This window comes from Gasterosteus aculeatus, chromosome 15 (assembly GCF_964276395.1).
Source record: "Gasterosteus aculeatus chromosome 15, fGasAcu3.hap1.1, whole genome shotgun sequence".
Classification (NCBI taxonomy): Eukaryota; Metazoa; Chordata; class Actinopteri; order Perciformes; family Gasterosteidae; genus Gasterosteus; species Gasterosteus aculeatus.
The window spans coordinates 8,116,786-8,133,964 of NC_135703.1; the positions used below are offsets into that span (position 1 = coordinate 8,116,786).

Here is a 17,179-nt window from a genome sequence, read left to right on the forward strand (position 1 = left end):
GCTTTTAATCTCACACGGTTGCCTTTTTTGATCGCTGTGGCCTTTTAAAGCAGAACTTCTGTCTCATAATATTTCATCTCTCATATATATTAAACATACGTACCCAGCTCAACTACGTCAGCCTCTGCATGTAGCCATGTGTGACTTTTTAATTATAGAAATATGATTAAAATGTGTCAGATCCAGATCCATTTTACAAATGTTTATAGCTTTATTGAGATTTTATTTTATTTTTCAGTAATAAATATGCCAATGTATAATTATTGTCTTTGACATTGAAAGGATATTTTGTTTGTTGTCAATAAGCTAAAATGTACAAGATATTAGTTGTTACAGACAAGTTCTTAATATTATTACTATGAATATGCAATGATACAAATGTTGTTATAGAAGCCAAAAACAGCTTTAAACATCTTTGATTTAAAACACCACTTAAACGCTCATTGAATTGTGACGTCTGAGGCCCCGGATTAATCACCAGCGCAACCAAGGACACAGGACATGGATACTTAAGTAAACAGATGAAATACAAATACATTCATTTTCACCCTTGACATTTTGGATGTGGAAGGCGGACAGATGGAGACTTAACAACCATCAGATATCTTTCCATTTATTCATAAGTTCTTCCATCAGCATCTTTTCCCTCATAAAAAATGTAAGAACTACACTTAAAATAAATGATTTTTGTGATGTATTGGGAAAGTTTAGTTAGATTAATTGTCAACATTTTTTTTAATTGAAGTTATTAGGTAAGACGAATGCCAGGATTCCAATTTAAAACTCATCAGATAAGAGGGCACTAATATGTTAGTATATGTTAATCAGTATCCAACATCAAACCACACACAGGGCTTGTTTTGTCTAAAAGTTTTGACCAAAAGTGCCAAACACACCTGTTCATATTTGACAAAGAGAATGTGCACATTATCACATTTGAGAACGTGGAACCACAGAATGTTTGATAGGTTTCAATTATTTTTGCACAACAATAAAAATCTATTTTTAAATTGCTCAATTGTCACAATCTTAATTTTTACTATTGGTCAATTGCTTTATCAATGAGTAAATTGGGTCCATGAATGTTTTAAAAATGTAAGGGATTTATGAAATTGGAATATTGACAATATCGGAATTATACCATTTTAAACACAAAAGAGACAAATGGATCCAACAACTGATTGATGGCGTAAAGCCATTGATTTAAAAATTATATTTCAGCTTTGCACTTCCACACTCTTTATAATAAAAACCATTTTAGGCCACATACAGCCAACAAATGGTCTTCATCCATCAAACTGAACCTGATGTCCTTCCCTTTGCTGTGACATGGCAAATAATAACAACCCCCAGTCAACAAAACCCCAGGGATTAAATGCTTCATCCATAGTCGGGGTGAAAGGTTGATGGAAGTATGTTTTGACTTTCCACGATTTGTTCTTATCATTTTGTCCTTTTAGGGGATTACGAGAAAGAAGTGGCGAGGGAGTCAGTTAGATTAGTTGATAAGGTTGGTAGGTTTCATCTAATCCAGGAAGTGGTCACAGCCCGAGGGACACGGTATAAAACGACCCAAGAGGAGGGCAGAAGTCCTCAATAAAAAGCCGTCCTGCACCGATGCTCAACGAGGAAGGAACTTTCTTTCAACACGGTAATACTCTCTCTGACTCACTCATGCCTTAATTCAAAAGAAAAGGTTGATTGAACATTTTCTCTTTTGTCTCTGTATCATCAGGTAACTGCTATAACAAGGATGGGCTCTGTGAAACCAGCTGGACTGTCTCTCCTTCTGTTGTCTTTTCTGGTCTACATAGCTGATTCTTACCCCAAACGTGACCTATCAAACAGTAAGATGTCATTTTAATACCAGTTTAAGTACTCCCCTGAAATGTGGTGGACAAGTCTTTAGTAAATTAGTACCATTTGGTTTTAGTCATCTCACAAAGAGTAAACACTGTGCTTTTAATATCAGATCTCAAATGTCCTTTTAAAAAAAGCGTCCGATGATCAATAGTCCTTCGTCTTTCTGCAGTGGGCTGTGACGAGTGCACACTGAAGAGGAACACTATTTTCTCGAAGGATTCCCCGATCTACCAGTGCATGGGCTGCTGCTTCTCCAGAGCGTACCCAACACCTCTCAAGTCCATCGTGACAATGCCGGTCCGAAAGAACATAACCTCGGAGGCGACTTGCTGCGTGGCAAAGTCGAGCTACGAGGTACAAGTACAGGTACAGGCAACGGATTGGTCAGGCCAACTGGCCTCATGCTGTGTCTTTGCTGTACGTTGTCCAGGTTCAGTAAGGTTGAAATGAGTGGGAAACTATAAACTTAAATTATTGTCCAAATCTGTAGGCAAAAAACCTCATTGGAAATGGTCGGGAATATTCTATTTGAGAGACCTATGGTTGTTTGATTCGTTTATTCACTTTGGTATTGGGGATATTGCCGTTGATTTGTTAGGTCAGCAGTAATGGAATGAACCATACATTTAGATTTTTAGGTGTAACTAACTAACTAACTCACTAATATTACTTGTACTGCAACTCTCCGGAAAATGTTGAACAAGGACAAGCTAACATTATATTGTTAAATAATAAACGAGTGGTTCCCCACAGATTCACAGCAAATGATCATCACACAGAATTTTTTTATCGAACTTGAGTAGCTGAACTCTGTTTTTTCTTTTTATGCTCTGATAATCCCATCTCCCGATATACACCAAGATCATGTGATTTGCCACACAGGAAACATACTTTAAGTTTTGATTAATTATGATAGGGTCACCTTTTTGTACTTACTGGACAGATAATGTGATTACAATTAATATTTAACTGATAAGATATACTTAATGCGCTATAATACACTTTGATTTAAGTAGGACTTTTTCATTTTACATATATATATATATATATGTATACACATATATATATATATGTATACACATACATATATACATAGGAGAAGGTGTTTGGATAGGCATTTGGATCATCCACAAACACCATAGATTGTCTTTGTTAATATTATCTTGTGTCTTCCTTCTCATCTGTGCCTCTTTCAGACACTTTCAGCCAACATACCGGTGAAAAACCACACCGAGTGCCACTGCAGCACCTGCTATTACCATAAGATATGAAGACGGGAACTCAAGACCTCTCTGCAGTGCTCCGCTTAGCAATGAATTGTGTCTCTTTTAATTTGCACAAGCTCATTTCTGTTTTAAATGGCAGTTCACATGTTGCCAGATAATATTTTTGTAGCAATTGTGTGGTTGTGTAATTATCCTATATTTGCATTGAGACGTGTACGTGCTTATTTGTAGATTAAAAAGCAATTCAAATGGGCAACACTGATGTTTCTTCATGAATGTGTCTTACAACAAAAGGTGATGCACCTCGCTAAGTGTTACGGCTGACTCAAGGCCGCAACAAAAGAGGGGAGACCATGCCACGAGCAACGGTGCCAAACATAAGTTTATTGTGCCTCAAACACAACTTTAAACAACAAAACCAACGATGAGGTGTGAACGGCAGTATCAGTGGTGTAAAGCAAGTGTAGGGATGTGTGGTATGTGTGGGAGCAAGTGTTGGTTGTAAAAATAAAAGACATAACCGCAAATAAACTTAAATGTGCATCTGTCACGTCCTTGGAGCCCCAAGCGAGGTATGGAGCCGGACGGGCCAACCGAGCGGCATCTGCTCCTCCCGTCGCCAGACCAGCGCAGGAAGAAGCCCCTCATGCAGCAGAGAACCTCCCATTTAACCCCCATCGTCCCAGGTGTCCGCAATTTGGCCTGAAACGAGAGGAGGGGCAGGAGAACGACCAGAAACAGGCCAAGGGCCGTAACACTAAGTCACTTTGGAAAACTATGTTGGCTAATGCAATTAAACGTGAGGAATATCACAAATAAAAGTCTGACAGGGAACAGGATTGTGCCGTGACTAATTTGATTCATCAATCCCAAGTGGAAGGCAAAGTATATATTGTGTAGCTGAACAGAACTGAAAATTAAGCCAACATCACAAAGAAGTCATTGAAAATCCCCCCCCAAAAGTTATAATGCTTGTAACCAATTCCATGACAACTGAGCAAATGTCCTCTTCTGGAGGTTGCGTGGTAAGAAAAAAAAAGATAATTCAGTATTCAAATCCTTTTTTAACTATATGCTTAATTCCTTCCTAGTGCGTGTAGATGGCAGTGTGTTGAGAAGTTTCTCTTTTGTGGAAATCATTTTAGCCACATTTTTTGAAGGTAATACAAAGAAATAAATCATAGTAGGTACTGTACAATAACTAGGGTTTTTTTCAGCATCACTCTATAAAAATGCACTTTAATTCTGCCTAATAATTTACAAACATAAATCATAACACCTATTGAGCAACGTGCCCTCACATTGTGCTATGGTCATAATATGGGCCGGTTGATGAACAATGAGTCTTTCAACTGGCTGATACTTCCCCACTGAAGCGTCCCTGACCAAGTCACTGGGATGCGGTTGAGAGTGACCCCTAATGTACCCCCCCTAATGTACCCCCATAATGTACCCCATAATGTACCCCTGTGTACCTCCGCTCAATCTCTGAGCCTGAGACATATTGGGGGCTGAATAAATCGCTTTGCGAGAATGTAATAGATTGCGCTGCACGTCGGTGCAGGTTTTTTGTCTCATGCAGGATGCTGTCCTTGGAGGTCACAGCTGACCTGCAGTATCTTTGCACGGATGGTAACAGACTCGAGTCAGGGGGGAGGGAGATGGGGGGGGGGGGGGTGAATCCAGCGGTCTTAATTCTTAGACTCGCTGTAGAATAAACATTTCACGTGCAGTCCGAGTGCAGAGTGCGACCACCGTAAAGCCACCGGATGCTTTGTTGACATCGGGGAGAGGAGGAGGTGGGAGGTGGGTGTCGGGCAAGGGGGGTGGGGGTTACGGTGTATGTGGAGCACACTGTGTGCTCTCCCTTCCCCCCATTCTGCGTGCGCGTGCGTGTGCGAGTCCGGGCAGCGTAACATCTGTGCGTACGCGGTCGTGATTGTTGTGAAGATGGCGGAGGGGGAGACAGAGAAGGAATATGACACACGGAGAGCTCTTGAGGAGCTGCGAGAGCGCTTCCAGGGTCTGACCGCCGCGCTGAAGGAGGGCTCGCGCTCCCCGCTGGAGGCCTCGCTGCGGTTCTGCCAGGAGTTCTGCCAGGTTAGCGCCGCTCTCTCCCCGCTGCTCATCCCGGGCAGCCCTGCAGCCCCTCTGGCTTCCTGGCCGAGGATGCGCGTCTACGTTTCATGCTACAACAATGTAGCTAGCGCGGCTAGCTGCCCGGCTAGCTTCTTTTTTTTTTCTTCTTCTTCTCTGCTCTGGCGCTTCGATGTAGGGAGGGGGGGGGGGAGGATGAAATAAAACACAATATTCCGTGGTTTTAAGCTCATCTTTTCGGGGGTGTTTGTCTTTGACGTGAACTTATTGCGCGAAAGAGTCTCGCTAAAACCGTGCGGCGACGAGTCGCGCCGATGTGTGCGCGCCGTGCGATGCATTACTCGCATTTTCCAGGCCAGATAGCTAATGGCAGATGAATGTTGCTAGCTGGTATGCAGGGTCCCCGTGTCCTGTGCAGTGGTCATGCTGTGCAAAAAAAAAAAAACGGGTAGCTACGTTAGCGAGATTTTTCAGGGCGATTGCATTGAAATGCACCGAATCGAACCTCTGCTATTCGCGTAGAAAATACAATTCAAACTTTACAAACGCCGCATCTCTTTGCTGGTTTAGGTTTCCGCAAAAAGAGGGCTACTTTGGTAGAACTGTTTTTATTGTACGGATAGATGAATGCTCCCCCCCCCCTCCACAAGGTGCTAGCCCAGGCCTTTTTTTGCACTAATTAATCCAGCTAACCACGTTAGCGGGGTGTTTATTACCAGCACATAGTCAGCATCAGCGAAAAGATGTTGGATTGATGTCAACGTTATAGCAGCCGATCCGCCCGCAGCTCACTAGGACAGTGTTTTTTCTTTTAAAAAAAAGGGAAAGTGAGGCAGTGGTCACTGACTCCATTACACATCCTCCTCATTAATTTGTCCTGGCCACGCAAAAAATATCATGCGAGGTCTCCATTTAGCTGCAGCCAGGGTTGCTCTCATTGCACCAAATTAGTTTGGCTTATTGGGTTGTTTTCACCCGACACTGAGGGATTTGTACAACTGAAATGTTGTATTTCAACAATATTTTTTTGAGTCGTGATGGACACATGTGTCTGGTAAAAGTACGGCTGCAGGGACGATGGAGGCATTAATGGATGTCTATTTTTATATGTGTGTGTGTGTGTGTGTCTGGAAAGAAATGGAGGGAGTTTTCATTGATGAAGGTGAGGTGTTATTTGAGTTTGGATCAGAAGGAGAAAGATACAAAAGTTTGCCAAGCACATCATAACTTTGGTGCTTTGTTTTCTTTATGATTATTATGTAATCAGTATGTAATAACATACTTTTTTCCCCCCCGCGCTTCATAGTTTGTAAGGGTAGCACGGTTTTTCTTTCAGCTGAAAGTTAGTTGTGGCTTTTTGAAACTGAATGCAAAAACACAAAGTTAACAGTGGACTTTTGACTTTTTATCTAAATTGACACAATATCTTTGTATTTAGTCCTAGAATATAGTAATTGTGTCATGCTTTTCACATTAAGCATGTGATTGTTTTTATACTGTCATGACTAAGAAGCCTACATCTTCTCCAACCAGCTTTTCTGTCACTTTAAAGATGGATTATTTGCTAAATGTAAGACAATACTGAATGGTGTCAATAAATGGGGAGCAATTCTTTTTTCCTGGGCAAAATGTAGCGTTTCTAAAATTGTTTGTTTGCGCAATTAGACATTTTTTCAAATGAATATAAAATAGTGGTGTGAATAGAAGTATCAACTCTTCCATTTGAAAAGTTAGAAAAAGAGAAATCTCTGCAGGATTTGCTTGAAGCACTAACAGTTTGTGTTAAAGAAATATATTAGGGATATAAATACATAGTTTGATATTACAAACATCATTTTCTTTATCCAGGTAGTTCTCTTAACCTGCTCTGAAGTACTTGGATGACTAATAAAAAGAACCACTCCATCAGTGTCTTCATTGTAATTAAAATGTTTCTTTTCACCAGGTCCTTGTGGAAAATGCCGGTCGTTGGAAAACGGATGAGGATCCACTGCCTTTACTGGAGGTCTACACAGTGGCCATCCTCAGCTTTGCTAAGGCCGCTTCCTGTCTCTCCTCCGAATGTGAAAACGTGCCACTCCTACTTGAAAAGTTAGCATTGTGAGTAGGAACTCATGACATGGGTGTCACTGAAACTATACAATTTTCCCATAATCTTGTATTTTTCTTATTCTAACAGCATCTTCTTCATGATTCATGTGTGTTACTCATTAATGACACAAGTTGCATGTATGGGACGTCTCTCGTGCAGGAGTGTAAAGTTGAGGTGGCGAGGAGTCTTACTTTTACTGGTTACTGGATTTGGATGTGCAAGTGACATACATAGACCTAACATCTGCCCTGCTGTTCCACTGGGGCAGTTTTGTCTTTGGCTGAATCCTCAAATGGGAACGCAAAGACAAACTGAGATCCTACACCAAAGACGCCCAATATTTGACAATGACAAGAAAAAAACACGATTCCAAATTTCAAACTATATTTAGATATTAATAGTTTTTAAATATAATTTATAGTTTACAGGAACTGTAGGAACCATTTTTTCCACAATGTACTCTCAAAGTAGCTTTGAAGGCAAAGTCCTGGAGGCTGTAATTGGAGTAGAAATGTAGGCTAAAACTCTAGCTTTGACATATTTGGGATGAGCCACAGACTATACTCTGCACATAAAGATTCCGTACACACACCAAGACAGAGGCAACACATAATAATGTCATGGTTGTTATTATTCACTATTACTAATCTGTCATTACTACCATATGGTAACAACAAGGGTGTAATGACACCTGTATTGATCCATGCAACTGTAGTGTCTCAAAGCTGTTGATTTACCCCCAGAAGTTTCATGTTTGTCATCTTTTTTTATATTTCCTTAATGCCACACTGACTTTGCAGCCTGACAATTTGTCAATAGTTATTTCTGTACGTCTCCCCTTAATTTGTGGAGTGTGTGCACAGCCGTGACCTAAATGTGGCTTTACCAAATAACTGTGTTGGATTTGCAGGAGCTGTGCAGAGCTGGTGCTCTTAATGCCCCAGCATGTCCCTGGTGCCTTATGGGAGGAGTTTCAGTCCTCCATGAAGGTCAGTATTCCAAGGGACCTTTTTCCTGAGGCTTATCTCTGCAGTGATAAGCAATGCAAGTTGCTTTGTTATGTTATTAGAATGCATTTAGTTTAGCTCATCATTGAAAAGTAATAGAGACACGTGAGCTGAATATTTTTGATCTGTGGGAATGTCTGAACGCAAACAGCATTTCATGAAATGTTCCATTCACGGCTGCTTTTCGAGAAATGTAAACGTTTGAATGGGGACACATTCGCTCGAGCAACTTTAGTCTTAACAGACAGTAGACCTCCCAACTGCCGTTTAATGATTAGATTAATACCTCTTTGTTTATCTTCTGTTACAGTTGGCACACTGCCTCTTGCAAGAAAGTGGGAGCACACAGCTCTGTCTGCTATCAATTCTGGCTCAACAGGATGGCGTCTGGTCCAACAACACACTGAGCAGCATCCTGGCCAATAAAATCCCTCAAACTGAGCAAGGTGAGTTCTGATTGGGTGTGAGGAAGCACCGGGCTGCCAGCTGTAGTTAAATGAAATGGTAATTGCTCAATTACATGTGTATTCTTCTTATGAGTAGTTTTCAACCTTTGGTCTCCGTCTTTCCTTTCCCTCTGCTTCATAGTTCACGAGTATCTTGAATTGGAAGGTGCTACACTCTTGAACATGAGAATAAAGCATCTAATCAAAGTGGAGAGTGTTGATAAAGCTGCTGTACTGGCAAAAATGTGCTCAGAGTACCCGGGATATGAAGGAAAAGGAAACTTCAAGCAAACCTACCTGCTTTGCATCTGCATGACAAAAAGTCAGGAGCAACTAATGGAAGAGGTAAAAAAAAAGGACACAGCAACAAAGTCACTTGTTTAAAAGGCCACATGTAAGGAGTTTGTGTGTATAAATGCTCAAAAGTTGTGATACGAGATACAAACTTTTTTTTTCTGGCTGATACTGTAAAGTCCCACCAGTGTTGTCCGGTGTGTGTAATTTTTTTCTGTGTTTTTGTTCCTAACAGATTGCATCAATAGACTGTAAAGATGCTCTTGAAATGATCTGTAACTTGGAGTCAGAGGGAGACGAGAAAGGAGCTCTCTGCTTATGTTCTGCTTTCCTCAAGCGACAGCTACTTCAAGGAGATGTTTATTGTGCCTGGTAAGTGTTCCTGTTTGTTTAAAAGTCTTGGAGCACTTACACAATTACTCCCAGGAATACAGTGGCCACGCAGCAAATGTATAACGCATTGGACTTTTGTCGAACCTGAAGCAATCTGTCACAACCATATGTGCAAAGATCCCCTCACTGTTGAGCCTATTGAAGAGGTAAACTGTGTGTTTGAAGGTTCATGTCCCTTAATGGCTTAATACTTGAGGGAAAATAGGTGAATGAATGACCTCTCACTATACTTTTAGATTGCCGTCATCTGTAATCAGAATTGACGTATTTTTTCATTTAAAAAAGAAGGATATGTCAGTAATCTAAAATAGTTACTAACATTTGTGTTTGCGATGCTTTGCAGGGAACTCACCCTGTTTTGGAGTAAGCTACTAATGCGTCTAGAGTCGTCATCTGATGCGTTCCTGGGACACAGCAAAGCGATGGCTCTTCTATGTAGAAGCGTCTGTCATATTCTGTTCCTGATTAAAGTAATCCAAAACGAGGTAAGCGAAAGAGTCGACACATTTGTAGCAATAACAGAACCATCACACGTAATCACTCACACCAATCATGACATATGATAATAAATCTTCTAAATGAGCCTCAAAATTAAACCTTTGTGTCATAAACGTCCCCCCCCCCCCCCTCACAGGTTGGAGAGGTGGGTCTTCCAGTGTGCGTGGAAATGTGCATACAAGCTCTGAAAATGACATCCAGTGACCACAAAGATAGCAAGTCCACCATGTGCAAGACCATTTCCTGCCTCTTGCCGACCGACCTAGAGGTTAAGCGCGCATGCCAGTTGACCGAGTTTCTCCTCCAGCCCACCGTTGACTCGTACTATGCTGTGGAGTCACTGTACAATGAACCCGACCAGAAGCCGGAGGAGGACGAGAGTCTTCCAGTGCCCAATTCGTTACGTTGCGAGTTACTGCTGGCTTTCAAGACACAATGGCCTTTTGATCCGGAGTTCTGGGACTGGAAAACACTGAAACGCAACTGCTTGGCGCTGATGGGAGAGGAGGCAGCTATTGTGTCATCTATTGACACACTCAACGACACGGATGAACAGGAGGTGGAAAGTGCACTCGGCAAACTTCCTGAATACAGAGACTTGGAGGACTTCCTGCTCACCACCACAAACGAACTCAATGAAATCACGGACGAAAGAGAAAAAAACCGAGAAGCTAAAAAACTCCGGGAGCAGGGTTTTGTGTCTGCCCGGTTCCGAAATTGGCGAGCCTACATGCAGTATTGTGTTTTGTGTGACAAGGAGTTCTTGGGTCACAGAATAGTTCGACATGCGCAGAAGCACTTCAAAGACGGAGTGTATCTTTGTCCAATATGTGCTGACAGTTTTGAAACCAGGGAGATTTTAGAGCCACATGTAGCATCACATGTAAAGCAATCTTGCAAAGAGAGACTAGCTGCAATGAAAGCTGCTAGGAAGGTAACCAAACCACCTCAGTCCCCTAAAAGTCCATCAAAAATGACAAAGGTTGCTGCCAAGATGAGCATTAGTCCAGTTAAAATCGAATCTCACACTGGCAACCAATTGGCGCCTGCTGTTAAGATAGAACAAACCACATCTGACACAAATATAAGTCAAGACTGCTTCTGTCCTGTCAGAAATTGTTCCAAGGCTTTCAAGTTTTTCCGCAACCTCATGGCTCACGTCAGATCTCACAAGGACGACGAAGAGGCCATGAGGTTTTTAGAAATACAAAAACAGAAAGTGGTGTGCCAGTATTGCAGACGGCAATTTGTAAATGTCAGACATCTTAATGACCATTTGCAGATGCACTGTGGCAGCAAGCCATACATCTGCATACAGTTGGATTGCAAGGCCAACTTTAACTCCAATTCCGAGCTTCTAATGCATAGAAAAACCCATCCGGAATTCAAGGCCCAGTGCATGTTCCCAAACTGCGGCCAAGTTTTCGGTGAGGCCTACTTGTTGTATGATCACGAGGCTCAGCATTACCTTACCTACACCTGCCAAACAGAAAACTGTGGCAAAATATTCTACTCACAGTCTCAATTCTTGTCTCACCAAGAGAATCATAGCATGAACGCTGCAGGTAACAGTTTGTCGTTCACACATCAAAACCCTCCCGATGCTTCAAAAGTGGAACCACCGCCCGAGAGCGCCCCTCCCCCAAGCGTCGAAAACACCTGTTCTGCAGTTGTGTGCATTGAAGGGATTAATACAGGTGTATACACGATGGAGGCATCGAGTTCAAGCTCGCCGCCATGTCAATTACCTGACCTTGCTATAGAACCTATTCCTGTGAGAGTAAAACACTCGATTGAAAGCATGCTGAATTGTGCGGCTGGTGCTCAACTCATAGAACCAGAGAAATGCTACACTCCGCTAACAAACCCCACTCCAGCACCTTCTGACGTGAAATCCACACCGGAGGTTCCTCATGCGCAACAAAAGGTCGCCGGGCATGCTGGGATCCCTCCAGTAAATCCTGTACCGAGTGCAACAGACCCTGGAGCGAGTCAACAGGTAGAGGCGCTCATTCATTTACCAGGCAATCAACTCCCAAAAGTGATTCCACAAATAATTTCTCCAAGTCAAATCAAAACCGAAATTCCTTGTTTACTGCAAGGATATCCTTCCAGCTCGCCGGCTGCAACTGTTAGCAATGAGGAGAACCTGCATTGCTGCCCATTTAATGACTGCACAAGGGCATACAGCACAAACAAAAGTCTCTCCAGGCACGTGAAAAAGCAACACCCTGAAATATTTGAAGATTGGAAATTGGCAAAGAAATATAACAAAGTGGCCAAAATTACAGCAAAAAAGGCCCCAAGTGGGCCCACTTCACCTACTCAGCCTCAGAACCAGGGGGTCAGGCCGCCAAATCAGCCAGGAATACTATGCAACAAACCTGCAATGCAGCAAATGGATTACTCAACAGGATCTTCAACCTCACCTGCCCAGTGTTATCCCGGATCAATGGAGCCTGTGCCCATCACTCCAATGGTGAATCCCACGCTGTACCCATCATGGGGAAACCAAAATACTCCCAGCGAAATAGTGCACTCAGACATGGCACAGTCATGGTCTTCACCTGTGATCAATAACTGCTATCCCGATGCCTTCAACTCGAACGAGTACCCCACGCGAGGCTACCCTCAATGGCAGGTGGACCCTTACCAAGCCACGGCATCTCTCCCTTCCAACAGAGACCACTCCGTGGCAGCCATGCACGGCCCCTCAATGTCACACGGTCCTTCTGTTTCAAGTTTGATGTCTCAGTATGTGTCCAGTTCTCTGATGCTCGACAATGGAGGGCAAATACATAACGGAGGGCATCAGTACGGACTAATGCATCCAGAGGGCAGTGGGGACAGCAATGACGTAGGGCAGAGCAGTGGAAGTATGACGAGCCAGTTAGATAATGGAAACAGTATCTCAACATTTGATAGCCTCCCCGAAGGAAGTTACAACACTCCGTATGCCCAGAGTGAAAACTCTTGTCTTACTCAAGACTCGTCTGTTGATATACCCCTGAAATCTCAGAGCCCAGAGGCCCAAGTCGCATTGAAAGTTACACAAGAAATAATCAAAACAGAGAATGTGTCCACTCCTTGTTATGATCATATGGATAACTCTGTGGATGGTATGTTAAGTCCAAACAGTGTCATTCACACAGATTTCCCTTACGAAGAGGACTGTCCCAGTGCCGACTGTGAGGCCACCCCCACCGATGAGAAGGCCGCTGATCCCGACATTCAGAAAGGAAAGCGCGGCCGGTTGAGCAAGAGAACCAAATGGCCAGCCATCATTAAGGACGGCAAAGTCATCTGCAGGCGATGCTTCAGAGAGTTCACAAGCACCAAGTCTCTCGGAGGTCACCTATCCAAACGCTCACAGTGCAGACCTGTAGATGAAATTGACCTAACTGCGGACCTGCCAATGTCATTTCTTGATTTTCTCAATGACCCCACTGTCCCTGATACTAACGCTGCAGTATTCAACGCGCCAAACGGGGATTTCTCACAGGAATCTTGTAGCCTCACCACTTTGACTTCGCCCATGGTGTTGAAACAGGAGCCCCAAAATACAAATATAATGGACTCTTCAAACGCTGCATGTGGTTCCCCCAAAAACCAGCAACAGAAGGCCGGAGAGTCGGCTCAGGAGGACCACTTGATGGAAATTTCACATGCCTTTCAAAGGCTAGATTTGATTGAAGCTGCACAGGTGAAGATGCGGAGTGCTCTGTTGTTGGAGCAAAATGTCAGTCATTGTGATAAAGCACATGACATTGAAAAAAGTAAGGTAGTGAGTAAAAATGAAGACAAACCCTCTGAGAAGTTCCCAAAACCTTTTAAATGTGACCAAGATGACTGCGAGTACTCGTTCATGACCAAGGAAGCGTTATTCAAACACTTGAGTAAAATGCACGATTACTCAACTTTAATGATAGAAGAGCTGAAAAAGACACCATCCAAACTCTCTCCATATCCTTGCCAGATTTGCCCCAAAACATTCACGAGAACGACAGGTTTGAGAATTCACTACGAGAAAGTCCACCGGTTGTCAAAGGCAGACATCCAGAGGCTAAAGATCAGCGCTCGAAACAGGCGTGCATTTAGACTGAACAAGGACGACGTGTTAATTAGCCGCGTGGCCACCGACGCCAACTCCAGTCACACAGCACAGCAAGTGTTACCTGCAATCAAACAAGAACCACTTGACATTGCAATCGCACCTCAAGCGGACAATGAGAACAATCCACAAGTTCCTCAAGTCACTTCACCCGGACACGGAGTTAAAGATGGCTCCATGCCCGATGTATCAATTGTTGCACACCTACCACCACCTGAAAACTATGTGACTGAGCCTTTGTTCTGTGAGGTGGAACCGTCAGTTCACAAAAAAGCCCCAGAGCAACCTGAAGGTGCTGATTTAAACACAACGAGTCCAAATGTGAAGCAGAAATCCAGCGTACAAGAGAAACTCAGTCCGGTTGGCAAAACAAAGAAGCAGCACGGACAATCGGACGCTTCCTTTAGCAGAGTCAATGAGCCAATGTGCAGCCCCTCTTCTGCATCGTCTTCCTCCTCCCCAGAGAAACCCGGCAGCTCCAAAAACGAACCGCAGAGGAAAGAAAAGGCGCAGAAAAGGTTGAGCCTGAAAATGTGCGAAACCGACAACGCCTACAGTCCGTATAGACCGTACCGCTGTGTTCACGAAGGATGCACGGCTGCATTCACCATCCAGCAAAATCTGATTCTGCATTACAGGGCCATGCATCAGTCATCCCTGCCCACGTCTGGGTCGGGCAATCCCGAAGAAGACGGCGAAAAGTCCGGTATGGAAAACGGACGGGAGAGCCCTCAAAGTCTGGACACAGAAGACGAAGTCAGGTGTCAAGTGAAGAACTGTTCGAGGGTGTTCATGGGAATCACGAGGTTAGTGCAGCATTACCTCCTGCTGCACAAGTTCAGTCGTGACAAAGCCACCGCCATGATGGCCAGCATGACCATCGGGACTTTCAACTGTGACCGGCCGGAGTGCGCCCTTCCCTTCAACTCCGTGGAGAAGTACATTGAGCACATTAAGAACTACCACAAGGAGATCGCCATCTCCGAGAGCGGCTCAGTCGACCAAACGTTCCGGTGCGAGTACGAGGAATGCGACCGCGTCTACACTACCAAGTCGAACCTCCTGCGTCACCTGATTAAAAAGCACGAATACGTTTATGATCCCAAAGCAAGTGACGGGAGACGGACGAAATCGATGGGCCTATTCCCGGGGGCTAACGGCAAAGAGAACGTGGAAAGCAAATTCAAAGTAAAGAAGAAAAACACTAAAAAGAAAGACGGGAAGTCCATCGAACACTGGACTAGTTTTGGAAAGCCGACGCTAAAATCCCACGATGAGGCCTCAGCCATGTGCACCAAGAAGTCTGCACTGCAGTACCCGTGCATGATAATAGGCTGCGACGCAGTGGAGCGGGCTGAGAGAAGTATATTCAAGCATTACACAACTCACGGTCTCACGGAACGCTACATTGAGGACCACCGGAGCCAGTTCATTTTCTGCAAAAAGTACTCGCGCTCCAGATTCAAAGACTCGAGCAAATCCGAGGGCGCATTAAGCTCTTCTTCCGAGGAGACGGAGCCGGACGACGGCGAGCAGCCCGCTGACCAGACATCGGATGAGCAGGGGGATCGAACGGGCCACGACGACGGCAAGCTGTCCAACGACGAGAGCGCAGAATCGCAACCTTCCCCCGGGGCCGAAGGAGGGACGAAACGAGGGCGTCCCAGGAAGCCTCCTCATCCCACACCCGCTTGTCCTGAGAGGATGCAGACCCTTAGGACCCGTTCGACTGTTAACAGTTCAAGAGAGAACTCAAATCCTGGTACCCCTACGGCCCAAGAGCAACGTGACGAGGGGGTCACATCGGGGTCTTTCAAGCCTTTGGGTCTCGAGGACTCTTTCCTTAAGTTCTTGGAAACCTCAGAGTCAACCCATTCTTCCAAACGCAAACTAAGTGACAAATCTGGTGCTGAACTGCCGTCCAAAAGACAACAAACTCACAAACAGAAATCTGCGGTGAAGAGTAAAGCGGCAGGGTGCGGAAACCTAGTAGACTTCAGAAATCCCCTCAATCTCAAATCAGTGAGCAATGTCAAGATTGTGGTCGATAAAACATTTTCAGAAGGTGCTGATCTTTTGCTAAAACAGCTTCAAGACATGAAGCCCATGGTCATGATAAAAAAGTGGCTTTATAGCGGATCATAGCGATGTGTTGTTTTCAACCCGATCTCACTCAGGATTTGAGAGGTTATGCTGCAGAATGGTTTCTTAATGCATCAGAGTTCCAACTGGTAAAACTAATGGTCGCAGTTAATGATAAAATGGCCTATTTTGTACTTACTGAAATAACGTCTTGGATGATTTTAAGTATGTATGTTAGTTATAATAACCAGGTAATCTATAGGGCATAGATTTTAGAAACATGTTTGTATTTATGCTTAGTACTGAAGATGTTCTTTTTTTTCTTTTGCTAAATGGAGACTTTTAAAGAAAAACAATGTTTTTATATATCCCTATGGGATTTCAAATTATGTTTGTATTTATTTCATCCTTTTCAACACTAGTAGACCTATCTGTAATATTTACATGTCTTCCACAAAGTGTTCAATAAAATGTTACTGTTTCTTTTTATAAAATATTGCCTGCAGACCTTTTTGTGTTGCAGTGGCAGAAATATATATATATATATATATATATATATATATATATATATATACACACACATATTCTTCCTGGATTTAATGCACAGTTTTTCATATATGGAAAGTAGAAGGATAATTTACCACATGTCATAATCCGCTTGTTTGTTGTTGAATTTTAGACAAAAAAGCCGGAAGAAGATCATTTTAAAAATATTGTTGTCTAATGATACTCCGAACACAAATAACACATTTACTGGACTTTGCAAATTTGTATTTGCATAAAAATAAATGCCTCTTTTGTTCCATTTCTGGGGGGTTTTGTCATCTGCATAGGAAGCACCAGGAATTTATACAATGGAATTATTTTGACAGGGTGATAGAGCCTCGTTGACCAAAGAAAGTTAATATTAAAAAAGGAAAATTAAAGCCTGGTGCAGGTCCCGATTTTACCGCAATACAGTAATTACATGTAATCAATCTAATAACACGTTGTAAACCTGATGAATGAAATGTTTAAAACGCAAAACTGTTACTTGTACTACTACTGTGTATATAATTACCCTAGCAGTA

The 17,179-nt window shown here is 43.2% G+C and overlaps 2 protein-coding genes across 3 annotated transcripts; both read left to right on the top strand.

Moving 5' to 3' along the window:
• The first annotated feature begins 1,460 nt into the window (after positions 1 to 1,460).
• On the top strand, positions 1,461 to 3,345 carry cga (glycoprotein hormones, alpha polypeptide). Of its 2 annotated transcripts, none has more exons than XM_040200518.2 (4): positions 1,461 to 1,651; positions 1,736 to 1,847; positions 2,033 to 2,229; positions 3,060 to 3,345. In XM_040200518.2, exons 2-4 carry the CDS (start codon positions 1,754 to 1,756, stop codon positions 3,132 to 3,134), a joined length of 366 nt encoding a protein of 121 aa, XP_040056452.1. In that variant the 5' UTR covers positions 1,461 to 1,651; positions 1,736 to 1,753; the 3' UTR covers positions 3,135 to 3,345. The 2 variants fall into 2 exon arrangements, with proteins under 2 accessions (XP_040056452.1, XP_040056453.1); XM_040200519.2 differs by having other exon boundaries at positions 1,524 to 1,651; positions 2,033 to 2,217.
• A 1,575-nt stretch (positions 3,346 to 4,920) lies between these two features.
• znf292a (zinc finger protein 292a) lies at positions 4,921 to 16,603 on the top strand. The gene is made up of 8 exons (XM_040199329.2): positions 4,921 to 5,189; positions 7,132 to 7,286; positions 8,189 to 8,267; positions 8,596 to 8,731; positions 8,874 to 9,076; positions 9,261 to 9,397; positions 9,762 to 9,903; positions 10,053 to 16,603. Exons 1-8 carry the CDS (start codon positions 4,932 to 4,934, stop codon positions 16,170 to 16,172), a joined length of 7,230 nt encoding a protein of 2,409 aa, XP_040055263.2. The 5' UTR covers positions 4,921 to 4,931; the 3' UTR covers positions 16,173 to 16,603.
• Positions 16,604 to 17,179: the final 576 nt, after the last annotated feature.

Excerpts from the sequence above, each read along its gene's own strand:
- znf292a (XM_040199329.2), top strand. The coding sequence starts at position 4,932 with ATGTGGAGCACACTGTGTGCTCTCCCTTCCCCCCATTCTGCGTGCGCG. Across the intron at positions 8,268-8,595 it reads AGTTTCAGTCCTCCATGAAG|TTGGCACACTGCCTCTTGCA; the intron begins GTCAGTATTCCA and ends CTTCTGTTACAG. Across the intron at positions 9,398-9,761 it reads GGAGATGTTTATTGTGCCTG|GGAACTCACCCTGTTTTGGA; the intron begins GTAAGTGTTCCT and ends GATGCTTTGCAG.
- cga (XM_040200518.2), top strand. The coding sequence starts at position 1,754 with ATGGGCTCTGTGAAACCAGCTGGACTGTCTCTCCTTCTGTTGTCTTTT. Across the intron at positions 1,848-2,032 it reads CAAACGTGACCTATCAAACA|TGGGCTGTGACGAGTGCACA; the intron begins GTAAGATGTCAT and ends GTCTTTCTGCAG. Across the intron at positions 2,230-3,059 it reads GCTACGAGGTACAAGTACAG|ACACTTTCAGCCAACATACC; the intron begins GTACAGGCAACG and ends TGCCTCTTTCAG.